General features: G+C 40.9%; 1 protein-coding gene across 4 annotated transcripts in view; it reads right to left on the bottom strand.

Moving 5' to 3' along the window:
- Positions 1–447: 447 nt before the first annotated feature.
- TRIP12 (thyroid hormone receptor interactor 12) overlaps positions 448–20,972 on the bottom strand; it is a 155,245-nt gene continuing 134,720 nt past the window's right edge. For all 4 annotated transcript variants that reach the window (XM_067558547.1, XM_067558615.1, XM_067558676.1 and 1 more), the window contains 5 exons: positions 17,190–17,354; positions 6,691–6,804; positions 4,125–4,219; positions 3,747–3,850; positions 448–2,670 (listed from right to left, as the gene is read on the bottom strand). In XM_067558547.1, coding sequence (XP_067414648.1) covers positions 2,474–2,670; positions 3,747–3,850; positions 4,125–4,219; positions 6,691–6,804; positions 17,190–17,354 — 675 coding nt within the window. In that variant the 3' untranslated portion in view covers positions 448–2,473. The remainder of the gene's footprint in view (positions 2,671–3,746; positions 3,851–4,124; positions 4,220–6,690; positions 6,805–17,189; positions 17,355–20,972) is intronic.

The following is a 20,972-nucleotide window of genomic DNA, read 5'->3' as shown; positions in this document are numbered from 1 at the left end:
GCTTGTGAAAGGTGCTACCCCATCATGGAAACTATAGTCTTCAGTTTATCCACAAAAGTAGTACAGGAGTGTCACAGGCTATGCAGACTTCCCCCTACTGCACTGTCAATGTGCCTCAATACTGTCCTGGAACAAATCTACAGGGCTAAGGTAAATTCAGTTTCAAAGCCCAATCAATCCCTGGTCTGACTGCTGAAACTGACAACTAAAATATCAATATATGTTAAACACTGATATTAATTTTGTGAAGTGAACATTCATCCATAAGCAAATGCGTTGAGACCCCCAACATCTTGTTTTTACATAAGTCATTGAACAGTCACCAGATTATGCAGGACCAGACTGTAATGGACTTTCGACTATCATACAATGGCTATTTCAAATTTGTAAACTCTTCAAGTCAATGAAAGCCAGATTCTGTAGGGAGACAACGTGGGTAAAAAAATATCAATACAGATGATATTTTAATACAAAATATTAGCTTTTTACACAAGTCAGTTTTTTTAAAATATAGAACCTTAAAAAAATGAACAAGTTGCTATCCACACACTATAAACACGCATCTTTGTGCTCAGTTTGATCAAGTTTTCAGAACAATTTTAAACACCAGTCCATAGTTTAAACACTGCCTTTAACTTCTATGAAATCTTTGCCACATTCTGCACTATCAATATTATATGTACAGTGTGAAGCGCCTTCATTCAGTTTTAATATGGTCGTTAAACTGCTCAGATTCTTTGTGCAATGATTTCAACATTCGACTGCTCATGACAAATTCGCATTACAGTTCTGTGGCACCTGGAATGAGCAACCACATGTAATTCTGTGAATGTTATCTGTAAAGAATGTCAGTTACATGTATTGAAATACATTTTTTCAAAGTACAAGTTCTTCAGCTAAATAAAAAATTATTTTTCATTTAGGGGAAATCTTAACTGATTAATCAGAGTTTTCAACAATTGCTATGCACTGAAATTAATTTTGATTTCTCAAAGTTGAATAAAGTAATTAGCTATTTATCAGATTTTCATAGAGATGAACTATAGCATGTGCATCTCAGGAATGTTTGAAATTGCCCATTTGTTTTTTGAACCCATAGAAAGGAAAATTCTCCTTCCTCTTTATACTCCATTGTCTAAGTTAAATAGCAGATCTTACAAACTCTTGTTTTAATAGTAAATCATCCACAACATGTGGGCAGTTAGCCAAGGAGATTTAAGATGATTTACTTGTGTTGAAATAATTTACACAATTGAACTTATGCATACAGTACAAAACTATGAACAAAAAGGTGAAGCAAACTTTTTTATTTATGTTCAGGTAAAAACATTAACCTGATGAAGTAAATTATTGCAGATTTGAGAAATCAGCACATAAAACAATTGGACAGAGCATTGTTTACAGGTGCTTTATCTGTGTCAAAAGACAAAGGCTGAACTGTTTGTTCCAAGCTAGCACTGGGGTGAGGGGTGATGGGAGCAAAGGGGGAGGCTACAAAAGTAAACATGAACTTAAGTCGAGAACAAGAAAATTTTGTTTACTTGAACAGGAATAAAACTGCTAATTTGTCTTTTAAAAAACTATACATCAATTTGAAATGCTCTGGCCTAATAATAATAAATACTGGCCAGCCCAATCTGTTGAATTTTCAAACTACACAAAAGAAAGGAATTCTTCCTAGCCCCTGGTAAGAGGCTTTTGTTGCCTGAATTACTGTGTGAACAGTACTAGAGTGTCATCTGGTAAAGACTGTAGCCAATATATCCTACTACTATGTTAAAACTAAGCTCTACCTAATTACAAAGGCTGAATTATATTGACAATATATATTTTAAATTCAGTAAAATTTAAATTATATCTTAATTTGAGAGAAAACATGGAGCAATAAATGCCATGCTAACCAAAATGTAACAACTGTTGAGTGTTGCACACAAAAAAGAACCATGTGAATTGCACATCAGACAGTAGAAGAGGAAAGGAAAAAAATCAGAGGCATGTGAAGGTACACAGAACTAGTCTACTAAACTAGATTTGTCAAATACATGTGTATTTTAATTTCTGTACTTATGTACAAAATTTGTCTTTGGAGGAAAAAACTGCAGACTTAGCTAGATGGATACACACAGCCCGATATTAAACTGCACAGCGACATTTATTGTTCCAGCCTGGAAAAACATCCCTTTTTTAAATTTCACACAGCAAAGCAAGTTAAAAACTTCACTCATCAAATAAATGATAATTTAAACAAGAACTTGCTAAAGAAACCTTGTCACAACAACTTTTTAGGGCCTGATCACTTTAAGTCCATGGGGCCTTTAATGAATATCAACCAAGTGTCTTTGTTTATAATCTGCAAGCCGTTTTTCTACAACAAGAAGGCGTAACACGTTTCCTTGACTCAGGTGATACATTTAGAAAAGAATCATGATTTTCTCTTTGCTGTAACAGGCAGACATTGCATTTTTCATTGTGATCAGGAAAGATGGAATGACTGCTGCCCTTCTCTTGCAGCTATCAAGAGTTTTTCACGCATTATCTCAATACTTGAATAGTCCGGCAACTTGAGATAATTCACACAAGTCATTACTGAGGGCAAGAAGTCATCTGGATTTTCTGTAGACTCAAATGTCTTGCGTACAATTGTCAATGGAGGATTCAAACTTCGAAAGCCTGAAAGGAGGAAAAAAAGGTCCACTGTATTTGTCTGAATATAATAGGAAAATTGCTTTTCTTAAGAAACAAAGTTTAACCTACTATTAAACTGACAGTAATTTGATACAATTTGCACTCTAAATTAAGACTCTTCAATCTTTGCTTAAGAACATTTTCCTCATCTATTATCACAATCTTAAGTGAAGTAAAAAGCTAGATGTAGTTTTAATTTATGCCAACTAATTTTTGCTTTTTAGTTAGCTTGGTCCATCTCACTTTTTGGTTCTTCAGCATTCACACTGCTGCAGTCTATATATGAAAACTAAAGAACACAAGCAGGGCTGAAGCATGCTCAAAAGGTCTGATTTTCATTTACAAAGCAGTCAGTTAAGGAATCTGGCAAAAGTATTTGATCTACAATTTGGTTTTTTTTTGTTTTTTTTTTTAAAGTATACTCCTGTATTACCATGAACACATGTAATATCAGGAGGCAGATTCTGAGCAAGGATATAATATTTTCCTTTTTTACTCTTCCTTCAAAAGCAGCATCTTCTTTTCATTCCCTCTTTTGCATTTTAGGATTCAGAATCCCTGTTTATACTCATTTCTTGACAGAAAGCCTTAGTGACTTTTTCCTTACAGGAAGCACACTGCCATTTTATTGGTCTGCTGTAACTTATTACAAGTTGCCTCAAGATCAACAACATAACCATGAGCACTAAATTTTTTTTTTTCCCCAAAGAAGAGTAACAAGAAATTTGTTTTAATGTGGACTATTCTTTGTCATGTAGCACATCTATAGTCTCTACCTTGTAAAGTTATTCAAGCAAAATTTTTATTAATGTTAATATTTGAGCCATTATCATTTGATTAATGAAAACTTCAAAGATTATTTGATTTGAACTATTCCAAATAGTTATAACAGCCCACACTTCTTTGTTAACATTTCAAGTTTTGAAAATGATATATGCAGATTTATAGCTACTTAAGTGAAACAAACAGAAATGGCTTTTAATGATTGAGAAATGCATTAGCTGTGCTGATTATACAAGTAAGCGCAGACATGATGGGCAATATCTACTAAATAAACCCACCTCCTACTGGCAGTCTAGGGCTACCGGTCACAAATTGGAGAAATAATCTTTGTTGCTCACTATCAAAACTACTAAGAATTTCAAACAGGTACTTCACAGCTCGACTAAAAGAGAAAACAAAAACAACTGTTAGTTTTTATTCTTTTGCTTACAATATATACTTTTAAAATACTTGCAACACAGGATTAATAATCATGATCTCGGGCTCAGACTACATGAATTATAAATGCTGTTTTTATTAAACTTCCAGTTTCTTCCCACTAAGATATATGTTGCTTCATGTCATGTACAGCAATTATGAAAGGTATTTCCTGTATTTTAAGATTATCAGATGCACAATTTTCAACATTTGGTCTCCTAGTATCAAATCCGTATTACCTGTCATGTGTATAACCATGATCTGGCCTGCAGCATTCCATTAATGTCTTTGCATCCCACGTGTCTGTTTTACTGCCACACAGGAGCTGATCCAACTATAAATTTAAGCAGAGAGAACAGTCTGTCCTAGTGCTGATCAAGAATGAATATTGTACATGTGATTACAACATGAATCTATTTTCTGGAACATCATTCAGGAAAATTAAGTCAGCATTGCACAATTCAGCTACACACAGCTCATTTGAATTTAATAGTCCCATCCCAACAATAGCTTCATTTACTGAATCCCAACATCTCCAAACCTTCTGCTACTAGTGGGTTGCATCTCTTCCTGTAGTTAGCAGCAGTCCAAACTTGTGTCTCAGCCTATGAGAATTAGCCATGCCTGAATTTCAGTGATATTTGGACACTTAACTCCCTTAATCTTTTTTTACCAGGCTTGTACAGCTGATTTCAGGGCAGCAGATAGCGTCTCTCTAAACCTTTTTTCCCCCGTATCTATTTGTTTCCCCCAATTTCAGGTGCAGTCCAGCACAGACTTTCTTCCAACTTTGGTGGACACTGTGAAGCTCTGTACTTAGGCCTCAGCTGGCACATCTGAGCAGATACAGGAGGTAAGGCTGAAGCTCAAAAATGGGAAGATCACTACCACAGATGCTGCACTTGAGCTGGGATATCGTGTTAGAAGATTTGAATTCAGTTCTGGTTGACAAGTATGCAGCAACTTTATTTTGGCATTTTTAGCCACTTTGTTCATAAGCCAAATGGAGCCATTTTCTTCTGAATCTGTTGTTTGCACTTGTTCAGGAAATCATTTGTACAAGCAAAGTTCAGAATGGGACGATCAAGCTTTTTTCTTTAAGACTGTACGACATTAAGCTGTGTTCCTGAAATACTGTTTCTGTTCTTTGATTTTGTCAATATATTTACAAACAGGAGGGGGGTGCTATCAACAACTTCAGCTGCATCCCAAAAGACAGTCTGTACCACTTCAGACTGGTATCCACAAAGAGAGGAACAAAATAGAGAAGCACTGCATCAAGAGGAAAGGACAAAATCATAACAGTGGGCAAATCTCTCTTCCCAGTGGTGACTGAGAGTGTTATGCTGCAGATAGCTCAGCAGGGAGCGAAACTTTGGCCAGTAGGTGGTGCTTCTATGTAAAAGCACTATCAGATTAAGGTATACAGAGGACCTTTATCATTCCTTCATGAAACTTATAAGTAACAGTGTATGCAGAAAGATGAAAACCTCTCTAAGATATGACTTTTCCTATCCGTCCACACATCTAAAATGCTTCTGCAGGCTCTCACTGCAATTACTACAACTCCAGAAAAGAGAATGCTGACAATTGCAATCTTGCCCCACATATATCCATTCCAAATGCTGCTGCAAAGATCATTCCCCTACCTGTTTTTTCTGTTACCCCCTCTCTGAATCCCCCAACTGGCTCCCTTTCTTTGTCGCATCAAAATAAGCTACTTGTTTTCACTTTCAAGGCCCTTCACAGCCTATCCCAATCCTACCCATCATCTCTTGGTACACTGTCAAAATGTCAACTCCTGCCTCCAGTCAGTCAATGCCACCAGGCTCCACTGCCCATGTAATTTTTTTAAACAAGCAGTTTTGTGCTTTCTCCCATCCTGCCCCTGGTCCTTAGAAGGAGATCCCTGTAAACTGCCACAAAGCTACCTCACTGTCTCCCTTCAAATCCGTCAATTGTCATGATACACACAAAAATTTCAATGATTAGGCAGCTAGTGTGCTATGACTATTGGCTACGATGCTGATCAGTGCTGTCTCATTTCTTTGTGCTCCCATGTCAATATGTAACCATCTGCTGTCTCTTCTCTTACAACTAAGGGCATGTCTACACTGGTGCAGTGTCAGGCATTGATGCAATGGCATCGATTGAGCGGGTCTATGGAGAGCTGCTCAGGTGATAGGAGAGCGCTCTCCCGGTGATTGAATTAGCGAACATCCCCGTCAACGGGAGAGCATCTGAAGACACAACGAACTAGCATATCTCATGTCGACCCAGCGCAGCAGCATAGACCAAGCCTGAGTATACGCTCTTTGGAGTAGGGACAGTCTTTGTTCTGTGTTTGTCCTACACCTAGCACAATGGGGTCCTGGGTCCATGTCTGTAAATCGGTAGTTACTACCGCAATAATAATAATAATAAATAGTTATGAAGCTTCTTGATTCCTGGAGGGTCCTCAAACACATTGGGAATATGTGAATCCAGAAATTTGCATGTCTGGATGTATTACTTGCTTTGGGAAAAACCTGTTGTTATATACTAAATTTGATACCGCAGGAATAAGTTAGTATAAAATCCACCACCAGAAGTACTAATTAGAACTACTATTAAATATGAAAGTCTCTATACATGAAACACAAGTATGTAATTAAAAATTCACTGAATCTTCTTGGTAAATGAGTTTCATAAATATATCACCCTATTTGTGTGAGAATTGCACAATACCCTGCCCATAACTAAATAATATAAATCTACATTATTATCCCCATAACTGGTATCAGTTATATATTCACATCTACCAACCTCCTCAGGATAGAAGTACTGAAGGTGACTGAGGGGGAAGACTGATTCAAATCCATCTCTGAATGAGTCAAATTGTCTGGAAACACCTTCATTTAGTGCCCAGAATATAACCAACTGCAAAGAAAAAATAATCATGATAAGTGAACAGACTGAGAACCGATGTGAATATTCAACCGTTGAGTTACACAAAGGATATGACAACTTGGCAAAAGAATCAGGAACATGATCATATGTTCATGTAAAGATGGGTGAATCTGAGCTTGACTTAGTAGATGCTGTACAATGTTGCCCCACTTCTGTCACCTCTCACCAACCCAACACCAGCCACCTATCAGCTGCATATTTGTTGTACCAATGCACACAATTGTGCCTGCAAAGGCAAAACAAATTCCTCCAAAGACTATGTCACTCTAAATCTAACTGAAAGTTGTTTAGAGCGTATGTTTAAGAACCAACTGGATAGTAAAAATATTGATGTGTAATCCTTCCCCCGCCCTCCCAAAGTTAACAATATGTAAATAGTGAGACATTTTAAACAGAGAATTTGTTCTTGTAACTATTTTAATAGAAATTGGATATATTTTTTGTACAAGAGTTAAGTCTGCCAGATGTACTTGTCAGGCTAACAAATAGATGTTCGCCTACTTCCTTAATCACAAAAATCCTGACTCCCATTCATATCTTATTAAAAATTCATTTGAAATACATTATGCAGCTGGCATACCTCAATTTTGGGGAAATATACATGGTAAATACTTATTGAGCATTTAAAGTGCTCAGCTAAGCTTTGTTTATTAGAGAGGGTATATTAAAAAAAGTTATGTAAGTCATGCTTCCTGTGGCCAAAATATATTGAATGGTAGAACACCTACAGTCTGAATCTAGATGGTTATTTTTCCCTCAGGAAATAGCATTGTATTGAAATGAATCTTTCTGGAGATTTCTGAAATAGAAATCCTTCAGATTTTAAGTAACATTAATACTGAATAATTTGTCTTGCTAGATATGCATGGGTTGATTTTGTAATGTGACTAACATGAGAAAAGTAACCTGGGAGAATTTTACTCCCAATTATCCCACAAAGTTTAACAGTTTATCAGACTTTACAGAAAGTAAATACAAAGAAGAGAAAAACAACTAGTTTTCAATAAAGAATTATTAAACCCATCTGGACAAGGGATTTAAGGCAAAATATTAGCTATGTTTTATGTATAAAGTTGCATGCTCAGGACTATATTGATTTTCCAACTAGGGTAATATGAATGACCTATTAGAATCTACTAAAGAGTCCCAGCCATAGAGAAATGAGACTGATTTCCCAATTCCATGGGCCAGTCTCTCCCTACAGAGTACCCAGGCAGATTAGAATCATCAACTAGGATTTCCACCTGTCTTCGGACAGTATCAGTACTCCACAGGTAGCAAAGGAAGTGGTCCAAAAGCTAACTGGGACTGAAACAAGCTAGGGTTGAGCACTTTCCCTGTGCTGAAGTAATGTTATGTGCAAAAGAACAGATGCAGCCTCAATGAATGGCTAGGCTCCCGCTCAGGTTACATACCTCGCAGTTAATGGTGGTTCTTGTCCGCATACATTCCACTGATCGTGCGTGTGCATCCTGTGCACTCAAGTTCAGATTCTTTTGGCCAGAGTGTCTGTTGGGAGCTATACCTGCCTGGAGTGTCTCTGTGCCTCTAACCAAGGGCATAGAGCATGGCAACCCCAGCACTCCCCAGCTCCTTCACCAGTACCAGAATCCCGATGTTAGATTCCGAAGTAGCATCCAAGAAGGGCAGGTCATGGCACGCATACGGACAACATCTCAAAGAACCACACAGTTACTCTAAGATAAGTAACCTTTCTTTGAGTGCTTGTCCACATACATTCTACTGGTGGTGACTCACAAGCAGTGACTATCTGATGGGAGGTGAGTGCTCAGAGTAACAACTGTCAGACGCCCCTGCCAAAACAAGCATCAGATTGTGATGCTTCTATAATAGAGTAATGCTGCATAAAAGGTATGTACAGAGCACCCTACATTTCTCTGCTGTGAGCACATTCCTCAAAGAAGCTCTTGAAAATGCCTGAAACCTAATGGAGTGGGCTGCAACTCGTTCTAGAGGTTCTACCATGGCTTATTTGTAGCATAGTCTGATATAGCCTAGTAGTCCAGTTATAAATCCTCTGGGGCTGAAACATGTTGACCATTAATGAACTCTGCAAAAGCTACAAATAATATACAGGATACTGTAAACAGCCTCATCCTCCTATCTCAGTAGAATGACAAATCTCTATGGATATCTAAAGTGTGGAACTTGGCTTCCCCTTTATTAGAATGTGGCTTGGGGAAGAAAATAGGAAGGTTAATCAAACTGTTTGGGGTAAAAATTTAGGGATGATATCATTCAGTCTCTTAAGACTCTGATATAAAGATGGCTCCACCATAAAGGCCTGAATCTCTCCACCCTTCTAACAGATTTATGTTACTGAATACCTGTTTTAATCATCAAATTAAAAAGGCAGAAACTAACTAACTGGTGGCTCAAAATTGTGGTCCCATCAATCACAGTAGAATATTTAAATCCCAGAAGGGTGTCCTAACAAGGCCCTTCAGGACTCTCAACTACTGAGAAATGGGAGAAAACGGTGCAACCTGGAACTGGATGGTGGTTAGCTGAGATGGCTACTAAGTAGACCATAAGGAAAATCATGGCCCATCCAGATGTCTTTAATGACAGCAGATACCCCAGTATGTCTGGGATATGGGTCTGTGGAATGCAGATGATTTAGATAGTCTTCTACCATCTGAGCCAATGTTGCTCTGATGGAGTCTCTTCTATTAAAGATATCTTGCACCTCAGATCAGCTTCTAATGAAGCCATCCAGCATCCATGCTTTGATGTGCAGGGAGGTTTGATCTGGATGAATGATCTGGCCTTCCTTCTGGGATATCAGATCTGGTTGAAGAGTCAGCTGGATTCAAGACAGAACTGAGAGGTTCATCAGATCTTAAAAATAACTCTTGGCCAGGCTGGAGCCAACAATATCCTTGCTGAATCTAATCTGAGCATGCTGATCACTGTTGGGATTAGAGGAATCAGAGGGTAAGACCACATGATCTTCAAGAGACCTTGATCAAGACCTCCTCTCAAGTAAAAGATCTGATGATCTCTTTGGAATGTCAAACAAGTAAGATCTATGGGAGGTTGATCTCAATTGGCAAATATTTTTGAATGACTATGTCCTTCGCAGACTACTCATGATCACTTGCCAATTGTCTGCTCAGGTGACAAAGAGAGTTGATCTCTCCCTCCTCTATGTAAAACATTAGTATGGGACTGCCTTAATAGCTGTATAGATGAACCCTTGAGAACTGGAAGAAATGCTGCACTTGCACAATGAATTGATCTCAGTTCAGAATGTTTATATGTAATCTGGCTTCTTGGCAAGACCAGAAGCACTGAGTCTAAAAGGGGTCTAAGGAAGACTCCTTCTCACGTTAGAGGCACCTGTTATCCGCGCTTTGGGCAGTACTGGTGGAAAGAAAAACACTTCTCTGCCAGCTTTTTCTGGATTGTGCCACCAATTCAAAGATACTAGGACTTCTAGGGAGACCTACACTCTTTTCTCTACATCAATATCAACCACTTTTGCATACAGAGAAGGTGATGTCTGTCTTGTGGAATTATGAAGGTGCAGGATGCCAGGTGACCTAGAAGCCTGAGGCAAGTTCTCAGATGTTTGAGAATGTTCCTTGCAGTTGGTTGATTAGATCCACCATACTGATGAATCTCTCGAGGCTGGTAGGCTTTTGCTGTTGTCACATCCAACAGCCCCAACGAACTGGTTTTTTTTGTTTGTTTGTTTTTTTTAAGTAGGAAGCAGAATAGATTTTTTCCTTGTTGAATCTGCATCCAAGGAGGCAAAGACTGAGTCCTCACTACATAGCATCTACTGCCTGCTGAGATCACCTTTGGATGAGCCATTTGTCAAAGTACAGGTAAACTACAACTCCTTGCTTTCTCAGTATGCCACTGTTACTGACAGGCATGTGATGAACTCAGTGTTGACTGATAGTATATTACCTGTTCTGGTAACGTGAACTGCTCACCTGAAATTGTAGTTCTTTCATGTAGGCAGAATGAATGGCGATATGAAAATATGCCTTTTGAAGGTTAAGAGCTGCCTACCAGTCCTGTAGATCCGAGGAAGTGATTCCAGAGTTACCATTCTGAACCGGAGTCTGCAGATGGGTGGTATTTACCTATCTGAAGTTCAGAACTGGGTGCTAGCCCTCCCCATGTCCTCCCCCTTTGGTATCAGAAAATAGAGAGTATAAAATTCCTTCCCTCTGAATTCTGCTGAAATGTATTCCAGTGCATCAAGAGCTAGGAAGGAATTCTACCTCCTGATAAAAACATGCTCTTCTGAGACTGATCCCTGACAAGAGATAGGCAAGGGGGATGGAAAGGTTGTGAAACTGCTTAGAGTATCCCAGTTCTATTATCTCCATAACCCACTGGCTTATGGTATTCCAAAGCCCACAGAAATTGAAGAGGCAATTCCCAAAAGGAGGGGGGTTAACCAGTGGATCTAGACAGTTCCCAACTGATTAGTTAAATTTGCTGCCTGGAAGATGCATCTGGATTGTGTTGATGATGCTCCTGGTTTTCTCTGCAATCTTTCATAATTCCTCAGTGGCTCAGAAGGTCTGTGTTGTGGGTAGTAGGCTCCCTTGAATGTGACTGGGAGCTAGCTGGTTCCCTCTTTAAAAGGAGTGTAAACACCCAAGGACTGGAGGGTTGCACAAGAAACCTTGCAAGAATGCAAGCCTTAATCTGGGGTTGAGTAATTCACAGCCATAGGTGTTCTACAGTGACCTACCTGTATTTTCTTCAGAATGCTGGTGGCTGAAACCTGATGATCACCTTATGGAAAACTCAACTGTCATATCAACTGCTCTGCTTCCCTTCTGTGCGCTGTCTACACTGTTCCCGTCGACGCAGCATTACGCTACTTGAAGGGGTGGTTTACCAGCGTTGACTTCCTGATCAATTGAGCGGGTCTACACTGACCGCTAAATCGATCCAGAAAGATCTATCTGGCAGCGGCGAATCTGCCGCCGTCAGTATATAGACATGGCCTGAAAAAGGTCGTTGTGTTAGGAAAGCAGCTAAATAGAGCTAATACTCTATGAAGCAGCAGGACTATAGCTAATTCGTAATTGAGATCCCCATGGGTGAACAGGTTCGTTCACCTGTCCACCCGCTTTAGGCATCTAATAGTTATAGAGCTGAAAAAAATGACTTATTATGCAAAGCAGGGTGGACTGCTGAAAAATAACTGCCAAATGTACTTTAGTGGAATGGCCAGACCTTGATATTTTAGATGCAACAGATAATCGAAAATGTGGGTAGTGGATGCCTGCACCAGACAGAGATATTTCTGTTGATACCAGACAGAAAAATGTTTCCATTTGGCAAAGTAAGCACACCTATTGAAGGCTTTCTGCTATTCAGAAGCACTTCCGGAACCTCTTTTGAGTAAAGCTATTTCCAATGGTGTTAAGTGGAGGGCCTGTAGGTGGGGTGAAGCACATGGCTATGGTCCTGAGAAATCATGTCTGAATCCAATGGAAAAGGCAGATGAAGTCTCACTAACAAAGCTAGTAGGGTCAAGACTCAATATTGCTGAGGCCACAGTGATGCTGTTAACATGAGGCAAGCATGACCCTGCTTGGTCTTGAACGGAACTCTGGGTGGTAATGGTATCAGAGGAACAGCAAGCACAGCAGGGAGTTTGCCCATGATAGCAGGAAAGCATCTTATCAAAAAACCTGGGCTGTGATGCCACTCCCTCTTCCCCCATCCTGGGAACAGAACTGATGGTATTATCTGTTGGTTTTCATTGCAAATGGATCCAGTCCCCCACAGCTGGAAGATGGATCTGGCCATGTGCAGATGTATTGACCATTTCTGGTGAGCAGAGAAGGACCTGCTTAGGTGACCTTCCAACATGATCTGTTCTCTTGGGAGGTAAGCAGTTTTGAGATGAATGTAGTTGATTATGCAGAATTCCCAAAGTAGAACTGCCTTCTGTCAAAGTTGGGATGAATGCACCCTTCCCTGTAGTTTATATAGAACATAGTTGCCATGTTGTCCATTAACACTAGAAGACTTTTTCCTCACAGTATGTGGACAGAAGGCTGAACAGGCTAAACGGACAGCTCCCTGACATTTATAGGAGTCTTCAGATCCTAGGAGGACCACAGCCCTTGAGTTTGCAGGATTGTGATGTGTGCCCCACAACTCAGAAACTAAACATCCGTGACTAACATGAATGTTGGCTGCTGAGACACGAAAGGAACTCCCATTCAAATGTTGGAGGGTCTGTCCACCAGTCCAGAGAGGACCAAATTACCTCTGGAACACAAACTATTCTGATTAATGATTTTGACAGGGGGCTAGTCATCCTTGAAGCCTTCTGTGGTGTAGTCTGGAATGCTGTACTAAGTACGTACATGCTGTCAAGTGCCCCAAAAGTCTGAGGCAAGTGTGCACTCTGATAATGGGATGTGCTTTTGGACGTGCTTGGAACCTTCACTGGGCAGAAATGCACTAGCTTCCATAGCATCCAAGAATGCTCCAATAAACTCTATTCTTTGCCCAGGTTTTAAAATTGATTTGGCCAGACTGAGTAACAACCCCAGGTCACTGAAGTTGGAATGAATGATGGTCATGCTGGACAGTATTTGAGACTCAGACCAGTCTCTCACCAGCCAGTCATTCAGGTAAGAGAACATATGGATTCCCAATCTCCACAGATACGCAGCTACTGGTGCCATGTGCTTCGTGAAAATGCAAGGGGCTGCTGATGGATGGAATGGAAGTGCTGTGAATTGGCAGTGAATCCCATTCACTATGAACTTGAGAAAATTCCAGTGGTCTGGATGGATCACTATATGGATGTAAGTGTCCTTTAAGTCAAAGGGCAGCATACTAGTTGTCCTATTCTAGGGAAGCAATAATTGAAGCTAGGGTAACCCTATGAAATTTTATTTTCTTCAGGTACTTGTTTAATTCTCAGACCCAAAATAGGTCTGAGACAGCCTTTTGCTTTGGGAATAGTAAAATCCCTTCTCCCCTGAAGAACAGAGGAACATCCTCTATAGCACCTGCTAGGAGAGAGTGGACGTCCAATAGTCTCATCAGAGTGGTCCCGGAAGAGAAACAGAGAAGGGTGATGAGAAGGAGAAATAGAAACAAATTGAAGAACATATCCTGGATCCACTGGGTTTAGGACCCGCCAATCCTATATGATGAGAGTCCAAACACTAAGGAAGTGGAATAGGTGATTGGCAAAGATAGGGGTAGGAAGAGATGCATCTGTAGGTACTTGTATGCTGCCCCTGACAAACCCATCAAAATACATATTTAGAAAGTGGACTGTTAGTCAAGAGGAACCTACAGTTGCAGAGGGAGAGGAGGGAGATGGTCAACTCCTGTATTTCCTAGCCCTTTTTCTCAGTTGGGGCTGAGGTATAACGCTCTGATATCTATGAGCTGCTGGGGCCAGAATTGCTTTTTGGTCACTGGTGTAGAGATTCCATGTGACTTCAGTATTGCCCTGGAATCTTTTAGGCTATGTAGCCTATCGTCCATCTTTTCCTCTTTTTGGAAAAGAGCTTGAGAGTAGGTAAGAGTAGGTAGTATTTCCCCTCTCTCGATTTAGCCATAGGCAGGAGGAAAGAAGGGCCCTGCCAAAGTGTTTTGAGTGGCTCCACAATTGCTGTCAGAAGTGCCATTCTGGAGGGCCACACGGAAGCTAGCATGTTCACTAACTTGTTGGATTTCTCACAGATCTCTTCCACTTGAATGTTTAAACACCAAAGTTACTCTTAAAAAGTTCTTAGTGAGCCTTGTAATCCTCCGGTGAATCTCTCACCATCTCTAAAGTCTCATCAGGTCATGAGGAAGACGATGCACCAGGTCGCTGAGGCAATGACTGGTCTGCCTCTGGCGGTGAAGAAACCGTCTGAGTAACCTGCAGCTGCTTGGTACCTGTCTTGGGCATCTGAGAATGTTGTCTGTGGTGCAAAGGATCTTGTGCAGGCCTTGAGAAAGTCAACTCAAAAGGTGAGGGGAAGCACACACCACGTCAGTAAAGGCCACTGACAAGGCTGTGGTGGGCACCATCTTTGCACACACCATTGCCCCTTGCAATGTGCCCAGTGCAGAGACTGCTGTGACATCCAGGGACCCCAGAGCTCTGATGGAGGATAAACTCCCCATCTGGTATGGGACACAAAAGACCGCACTTACAAATTCAATGTGGACAGGAGATAGGTAAAGCTGAACTCTGGGATGGTGGTTCTAGGCTTGCCCCTGAAGTGTACTGGCCTCTTAGGTAGAGCATACTCTTGCGGAGGTAGTGTAGGATTTAGTCGCTGGTATCAGCCAAACCCCTTCCTGTAGCACAGAAGACACTTGTATCAAAAGATTAAGCAGTTCTCTGGAAGCAGTGTACATCTCCAGCATCATCAGTACCAGAACTGGGTCGTGGGTTTAGTGTCTTTGTATGAGGTTGACCCCAACTTCAGGGGTCAGCCTTGACAGATTTGGTATAGATTCTGGAGTCGAACCCCCTTCTAGCAGAGGAACTCTCAAGCAAACAATTCCCCTGTCTCTCCTGGAGTTCTTGCCTCTAGGTGGCCTCATTACTGAAGGTCTTGCTGAACAGAGTCTGCATCTTTTCTACAGTACCAGAGACACAGACTTTGGTGTTAAAGACATCTTGGGAGGTGCACTCTGTACTGATAGTGCCACACTTGGAGTACGTTCTGAATATAATTACTTCGATGGAGGGCAAAGTACTGCCTTCACAAGGAGATACTTAAGTCTTTCTGCTCTCTTTTTTAGAGCAAGGCTTAAATCTTCTACAAACGTGACATTTGTCACTGATGTAGCACTCCAAATCTTTTAGGTAGCTGGGATGTTGGTCACTGACTGGCATCAGCCTGGCACATGACCACAGGACTTAAACCCTGGAAAGTGAGGCCTGGCTCCAGTTCTGGTTGTGGTCTAGATAATCAAATTTGGTCCAAAGAGGATCTAAAAGTTGAAACCTATCATTAAGATGAACTATACTCCATGTACAAAGAGTGAGGGAAACAGACTTGTGACGGCAAGACTGAAAGCACTACAACAACCCTCGCTGGTGGTAAGAAGGAGCTGGGGGCATGGGAGTCAGGGGCACTTTCATCCTCCTATACCTGTGTGCTGTGGTGTGCAATGGCAGAGGGCACTGAAGCCACCGTGATATGTAACCACTGAACAAAAGTGTTCTCTGACCACTGTGCACAAGGTGCACACAAAACTACAATGGAATGGACATATGGAATTATTTGAAGAACTACCTATTTACACAGTCAAAGCCACACAGTGAGCAAAAAGGCTCAGGCTCTGCAGGGTGACTGACCATGCGTCGTGAGAAGGAACTGAGGGGCAGTTGGTGTTGCTTCACCCTCTGTGTCCTCAATGGGAGACATGAAGTCACTTGGGGTACTAATGTAGCCCTCATTGGGACACTGCTGGTCAAAAGAATCTGAACTCAAATGCATAGGGTGCATGCACACCACTGGTGCAATAGATATGGACAAGCGCTCAGACCCAAAATGTATGGGAGTGGAAAACTTGACTACTTACATCAGGCAGAAGTTAAGTCCCAGAGCTAAGTTTTCCAAGTGTATTACCTCCGTCTCCCACAAAAAAGTAGTAGTGTTGGAAACTGGTTAGAATTTTTTATATTGCTTATTAAAAGTTGGAAGTTTAGTTTGGTTTTGTGTAGGAAATTGGAGGCGTTCTATCTACTATTATGAATTACCATTTGGAATATTTTGTGGAAGTTCTGAACAGTAAATAGACATGAGTGCTATTTTTCTTGATGCCTTCAAAATAAAATTTTACAAAACCAGTTGCTAGGGTGGACGAAAAAATTATTAGAACTCTGAAGACTCTCACCTTCCACATACTGTCTGGCTTGCAGAGGTAGAATCCCAAAGTCATTTCAGAAGCCAATAGTCTTATGTAGCAGTGTGTTCCACTACTAGTCCAAAGTATTGCTTTACCACATTGCCCAGTAATTTCTGGCTTGTTTTCAGAGGTGCTGAGAACCCACAGCTCCCAATGAAAAACCATGCCATTTATGACTACATTTTTGATGGATACAAAGTAAGTTTTCAGAAAACCTTAAGAAATAGATTCTTCAACAGCACAAAAACGTCCTTAAAAGTTAGTTGAACTGTAGATTACTAAAACTCCAATTATTTGTGTTAATTTCTTATCAGGGCATTCAGATAAACAGAAGCAATCGGTTGAAAAGTATTAGTGCAATGACCAATTTGCAAAAAACAAGCAATTAAAATATATCTGAAAGTAAACTTTGAACTAACTAAAATGGGAAAAGTTATGTGAAACAAAGTCACAGGTTTGCTTTTACGTACTCTGAGATACTCTTCTAAATTGTGGATGGTGACAGGTATATCTTTTCCCCCTTTTTTCAGCTCAATATTGGGAAACCCAGGTAATGTGAAATCCAGCCCTAGATCTTCCACTGAGCAGCCATTCATATTGAGGGTCTCCAATTCATACTGTAAACTTTCTTTGGTCTAAAAAAATTGAAAATGAAAGCCAGTGAGAATAATTAATTCACTTATGTTAGTTTATCATCAAAATATTTAGCATTCTAACACATGTAATACTGGTTATTAAATACATGATGCTCAATGGCAGAACAATTATTAAAACAGATCAGATACATATTACAGTACTTTTTGTTCCCCTTTAAATTTAAACTTGTTTCATACACATTTACATTCCAAGATCAGACAGACATATTGGCACTTGCTCTCATCTGAGCTAGCATGCTAAAAACAGTGGTGTCGCTGCCTATGCTACTGCAGCCACAGCACTGGCTAGCTGCCCAAGTACTATGCAACTCAGGTGGGTTTGTACTTCAGGTGACTAGCTCATACTGCTGCTCAGGCTCCTATGGCTGTGCTACTATTTTTAGCACATCAGCCCAGAGGAGAGCTAGCATGAGTATGTGTAGGAGAGTTGAGAATCACAGCTTGTAGTGTAGACAGACTAAGGCTCAAATGACTACAGGTTTCCTAAACCATCACTAATGGGTTTTTGCTAGCATTAATTTTGTTTACACCTTTAAAATAAAGGTCATGCACTACTGTATAAGAGAAAACAAACTGCTTGTTAACTGTTATCTCTGAAAGTATCAAAATGCTACTACAGTAGTACTGGCTCATGTAGTTTCTGGCATGGGGCACTGAGGTGGTGATGCTTGTTTAACAGCTTTTCCTCGTGAGGCATAATTAAGCATACATCTAAACAGGGAAATATATATCACATCTGATCAAATATTCTTTTTTCAAGGTCTTGTAAGCCTTAAACAAGGTAACTATCAATTCTCAAAGGAAGGAGAATGAGAAAGTCTATCAGTGAATGCTAGTGCTGTACTTTTATACCACAGGTGAATGTTACTATAGCAAAGTAACAGCTCTTCTATAGTTAAGGTTAAGGCCAGCTTTCAGTTTAAAGACTGACTGTTTTAAGTTCTTTAAAATCCATAAAGTTAATCAGATTGCCTTGAAATTTGGTGTGTCTCATGGAGATATGGGTTAGTGATCCAAATTTGGAGCCATCTGACTTTTGAGATCAAGATAAAGCCCCTAGAGAAAACAAAAAACATTTAAAAAAAGTTGGCATTCTAGGAACAGTTTTTTGCACACAGATAGATGTCATACTAGGGCTCAGATCATTGCACCACGATCTCCAGTGCTCGAGGGTTACCCCAACAAAGTGCGTGGCACCTACTAGCCCTTTGGGGGAATCAAATTAACATGTTATTTGAAAGGGAGATTGCGTCTCCAGTTAGGCACATCAAAAATTACACTGGGCATGTACCAAGAGATTAGCTACCTGGAAAGGAGAGGTTAACACCTTGTACAGTAATGGCGTTTGAGATGTTTTGTCCCTATGAGTGCTCCACATCAGAATGCGCACATGCCTTGCATGCTTGATTGGAGATTTTGTAGCAGTGTCCACGAGTCCATGCCTGTATCCTACACGTCCCTATCCTCCAGTATCACAGTAATAGGGAGGACTAGGCCACCGCTGCTCCAGTTCTCTCTCAACCACGAAGTCCAGAGACAATGATTTTGAAGCAACACAGAAGGAGGGCAGATAATGGAGCACTCATAGGGACAAAACCTCTCAAAGAACTCCAATTACTGTACAAGTAATTTCTCCTTCAAGATATTGTCCCTATGCGTGCTTCCTGTTAGGAGATTCTCAAGCAATATCCCAATTACAAAGGAGTGTAATCAAGAGGTGGATTCAGCACGTATCATAGAACAATCTCACCAAAGGCTGCATCTGCTCTAGAAGCATGCATAATGGTATAGTGCTGGAAAAATGTGTACACCAAAAGCCAGCTGGCAGCCTTGCAAGTGCCTGAGATAGATATATTCTTCAATAAGGCCACAGAGGTACACTGCGCCCTGGTGGAACAGTCAGTCACCAAAAGATGGAGGACGCACCCCCAAGGCATCATGGTAAGTCAAGATGTATCCCAAAACCTACAGACAGTTTTTGGATGCTCTTTCCTTCTTTCTGCAATGGAAATAGAGTCTGGGAGAAGCCCTGAAGAGATTATTCCTACTGAGGTAAAAAACAAACAAGAGTTCTTCTATACATCAAGTCTGTGGGAACTTGCTTCCTCTCTGAGAAGCAAGGCTCAGGGCAAGACACCAGTAAATGAATGTCCTGCTTAACGTGAAATTGATTAAACTTTAGGTAGAAAGCAAGGATGGGGACGTTCCGTTACCTCATTAAAACGGAACACAATATATGCTGGAGCTGACATAAGAGCTCTTAGCTCACCTATCCTGGCCAAGACGAGGGGTATGAGGAATTAGGTCTTAAGGTCCCATGATGGAGTCGGTTCTTGGACAAGAGGAAAAAGGTTAAACAGCTCCTTACTGAAACTTGGAGTAGTTGGGTAAGTGCAGACTAAAAATTCCTTGACTGGGGGGGAAGGAGGAGAGTGAAAGGCTGTAATAGCAGCCATGTGGACCTTAATTTAGCTCAGTAATAAACCAATGTTTTTTAAAATTTAGGAGGTAATCAAGACTCTGTGTGAGGAGAGACTCAAGAGACACTGTTCCACAAACCAGGCTTGAAAACATCTTGATTTTTAAGTTTTCCTCGTGATGGGTTTTCTGCTATTCAGCAGTAATGTTTGGACCTCTGGAAAGAGGTCTCCTGTTTTATATCAGAGAGTCACCTAGTGGGTCAGTCCATGACATGGAGTGATGAGAAGTTGGGGTGGATCATGGTGCCTGATTCTTGGGCGAGGAGGTTAGCTGAAGGCAAAACGGCCATTGCAAGAACAGACAAACCAGATCTGGAAAGCATACAGCTATTTTGGCCATGATGGTGCTATGAGGATGGTCATAGCTCTCTCACTTAAACTTGTTCAACAATCTTGAACAACGACGGTTTTGGGGGTGAGCAGACAGCACCTCCCAGCAAATTGCAACCCCTCAAGCAGAAGTGTCGGCTCTTCACAACTCAGAGAGCGCCATCTCTAGGGGAGCCCTGCGTGAGCCAAATCTCCTGAAATACCACATCGTTTAGCTCCCACTTGGGGTTGTGACAGAAATCTCCTTAAGGAGTCTGCTATGGTGTTCCAAGCCTGGTAGATAAACTGCTATGTGGTGGAATATGCACCAATTCCATAGTTTATGGTGGCTGTGCCTAAGTACTGAGATCTTGCTCTCCCTTGGTGATTTATAGAATATATTGCAGCCTGTTGTCTAGCATTGCTCCGAGTAGCCCCTAATGTTGAAGAAGTAGTGCTGACAAGTGTATCAAACTATTCTGAGTTCAAAAATGTTGATATGGAGAGAGGTCTCCCAGAGTGGCAAAGAGTGAGACACTTATCCTGGGCTGTGAAGTCCTGGAAATGGGCACCCAGCCTTACAGGGAGGCATCTGTGGTGATTATCTTTGTGTGGGAAGGACATGAGAGTAGAATTCCCACACAGCTTTTAAATATCCTTTCCACCAGTTCAAGAAGTCAAGGACCCACCGAGGTAACACCTACCTGGATAGTTAGTGCTTGTTGGGGATGTAGACAGACCTGAGCCAGGCTTGACAACATCATAGTCTTGCCAGAGGTGTTACATACAGACAGGCTGTCATATGGCC

This window comes from Emydura macquarii, unplaced genomic scaffold (assembly GCF_026122565.2).
Source record: "Emydura macquarii macquarii isolate MOO-44397 ecotype Brisbane River unplaced genomic scaffold, CSIRO-AGI_Emac_v2 contig_18, whole genome shotgun sequence".
In the NCBI taxonomy this organism is placed as follows: Eukaryota; Metazoa; Chordata; order Testudines; family Chelidae; genus Emydura; species Emydura macquarii.
The sequence above is the reverse complement of the archived record's forward strand: the minus strand, read 5'-3'. Positions and strand labels throughout refer to the sequence as shown.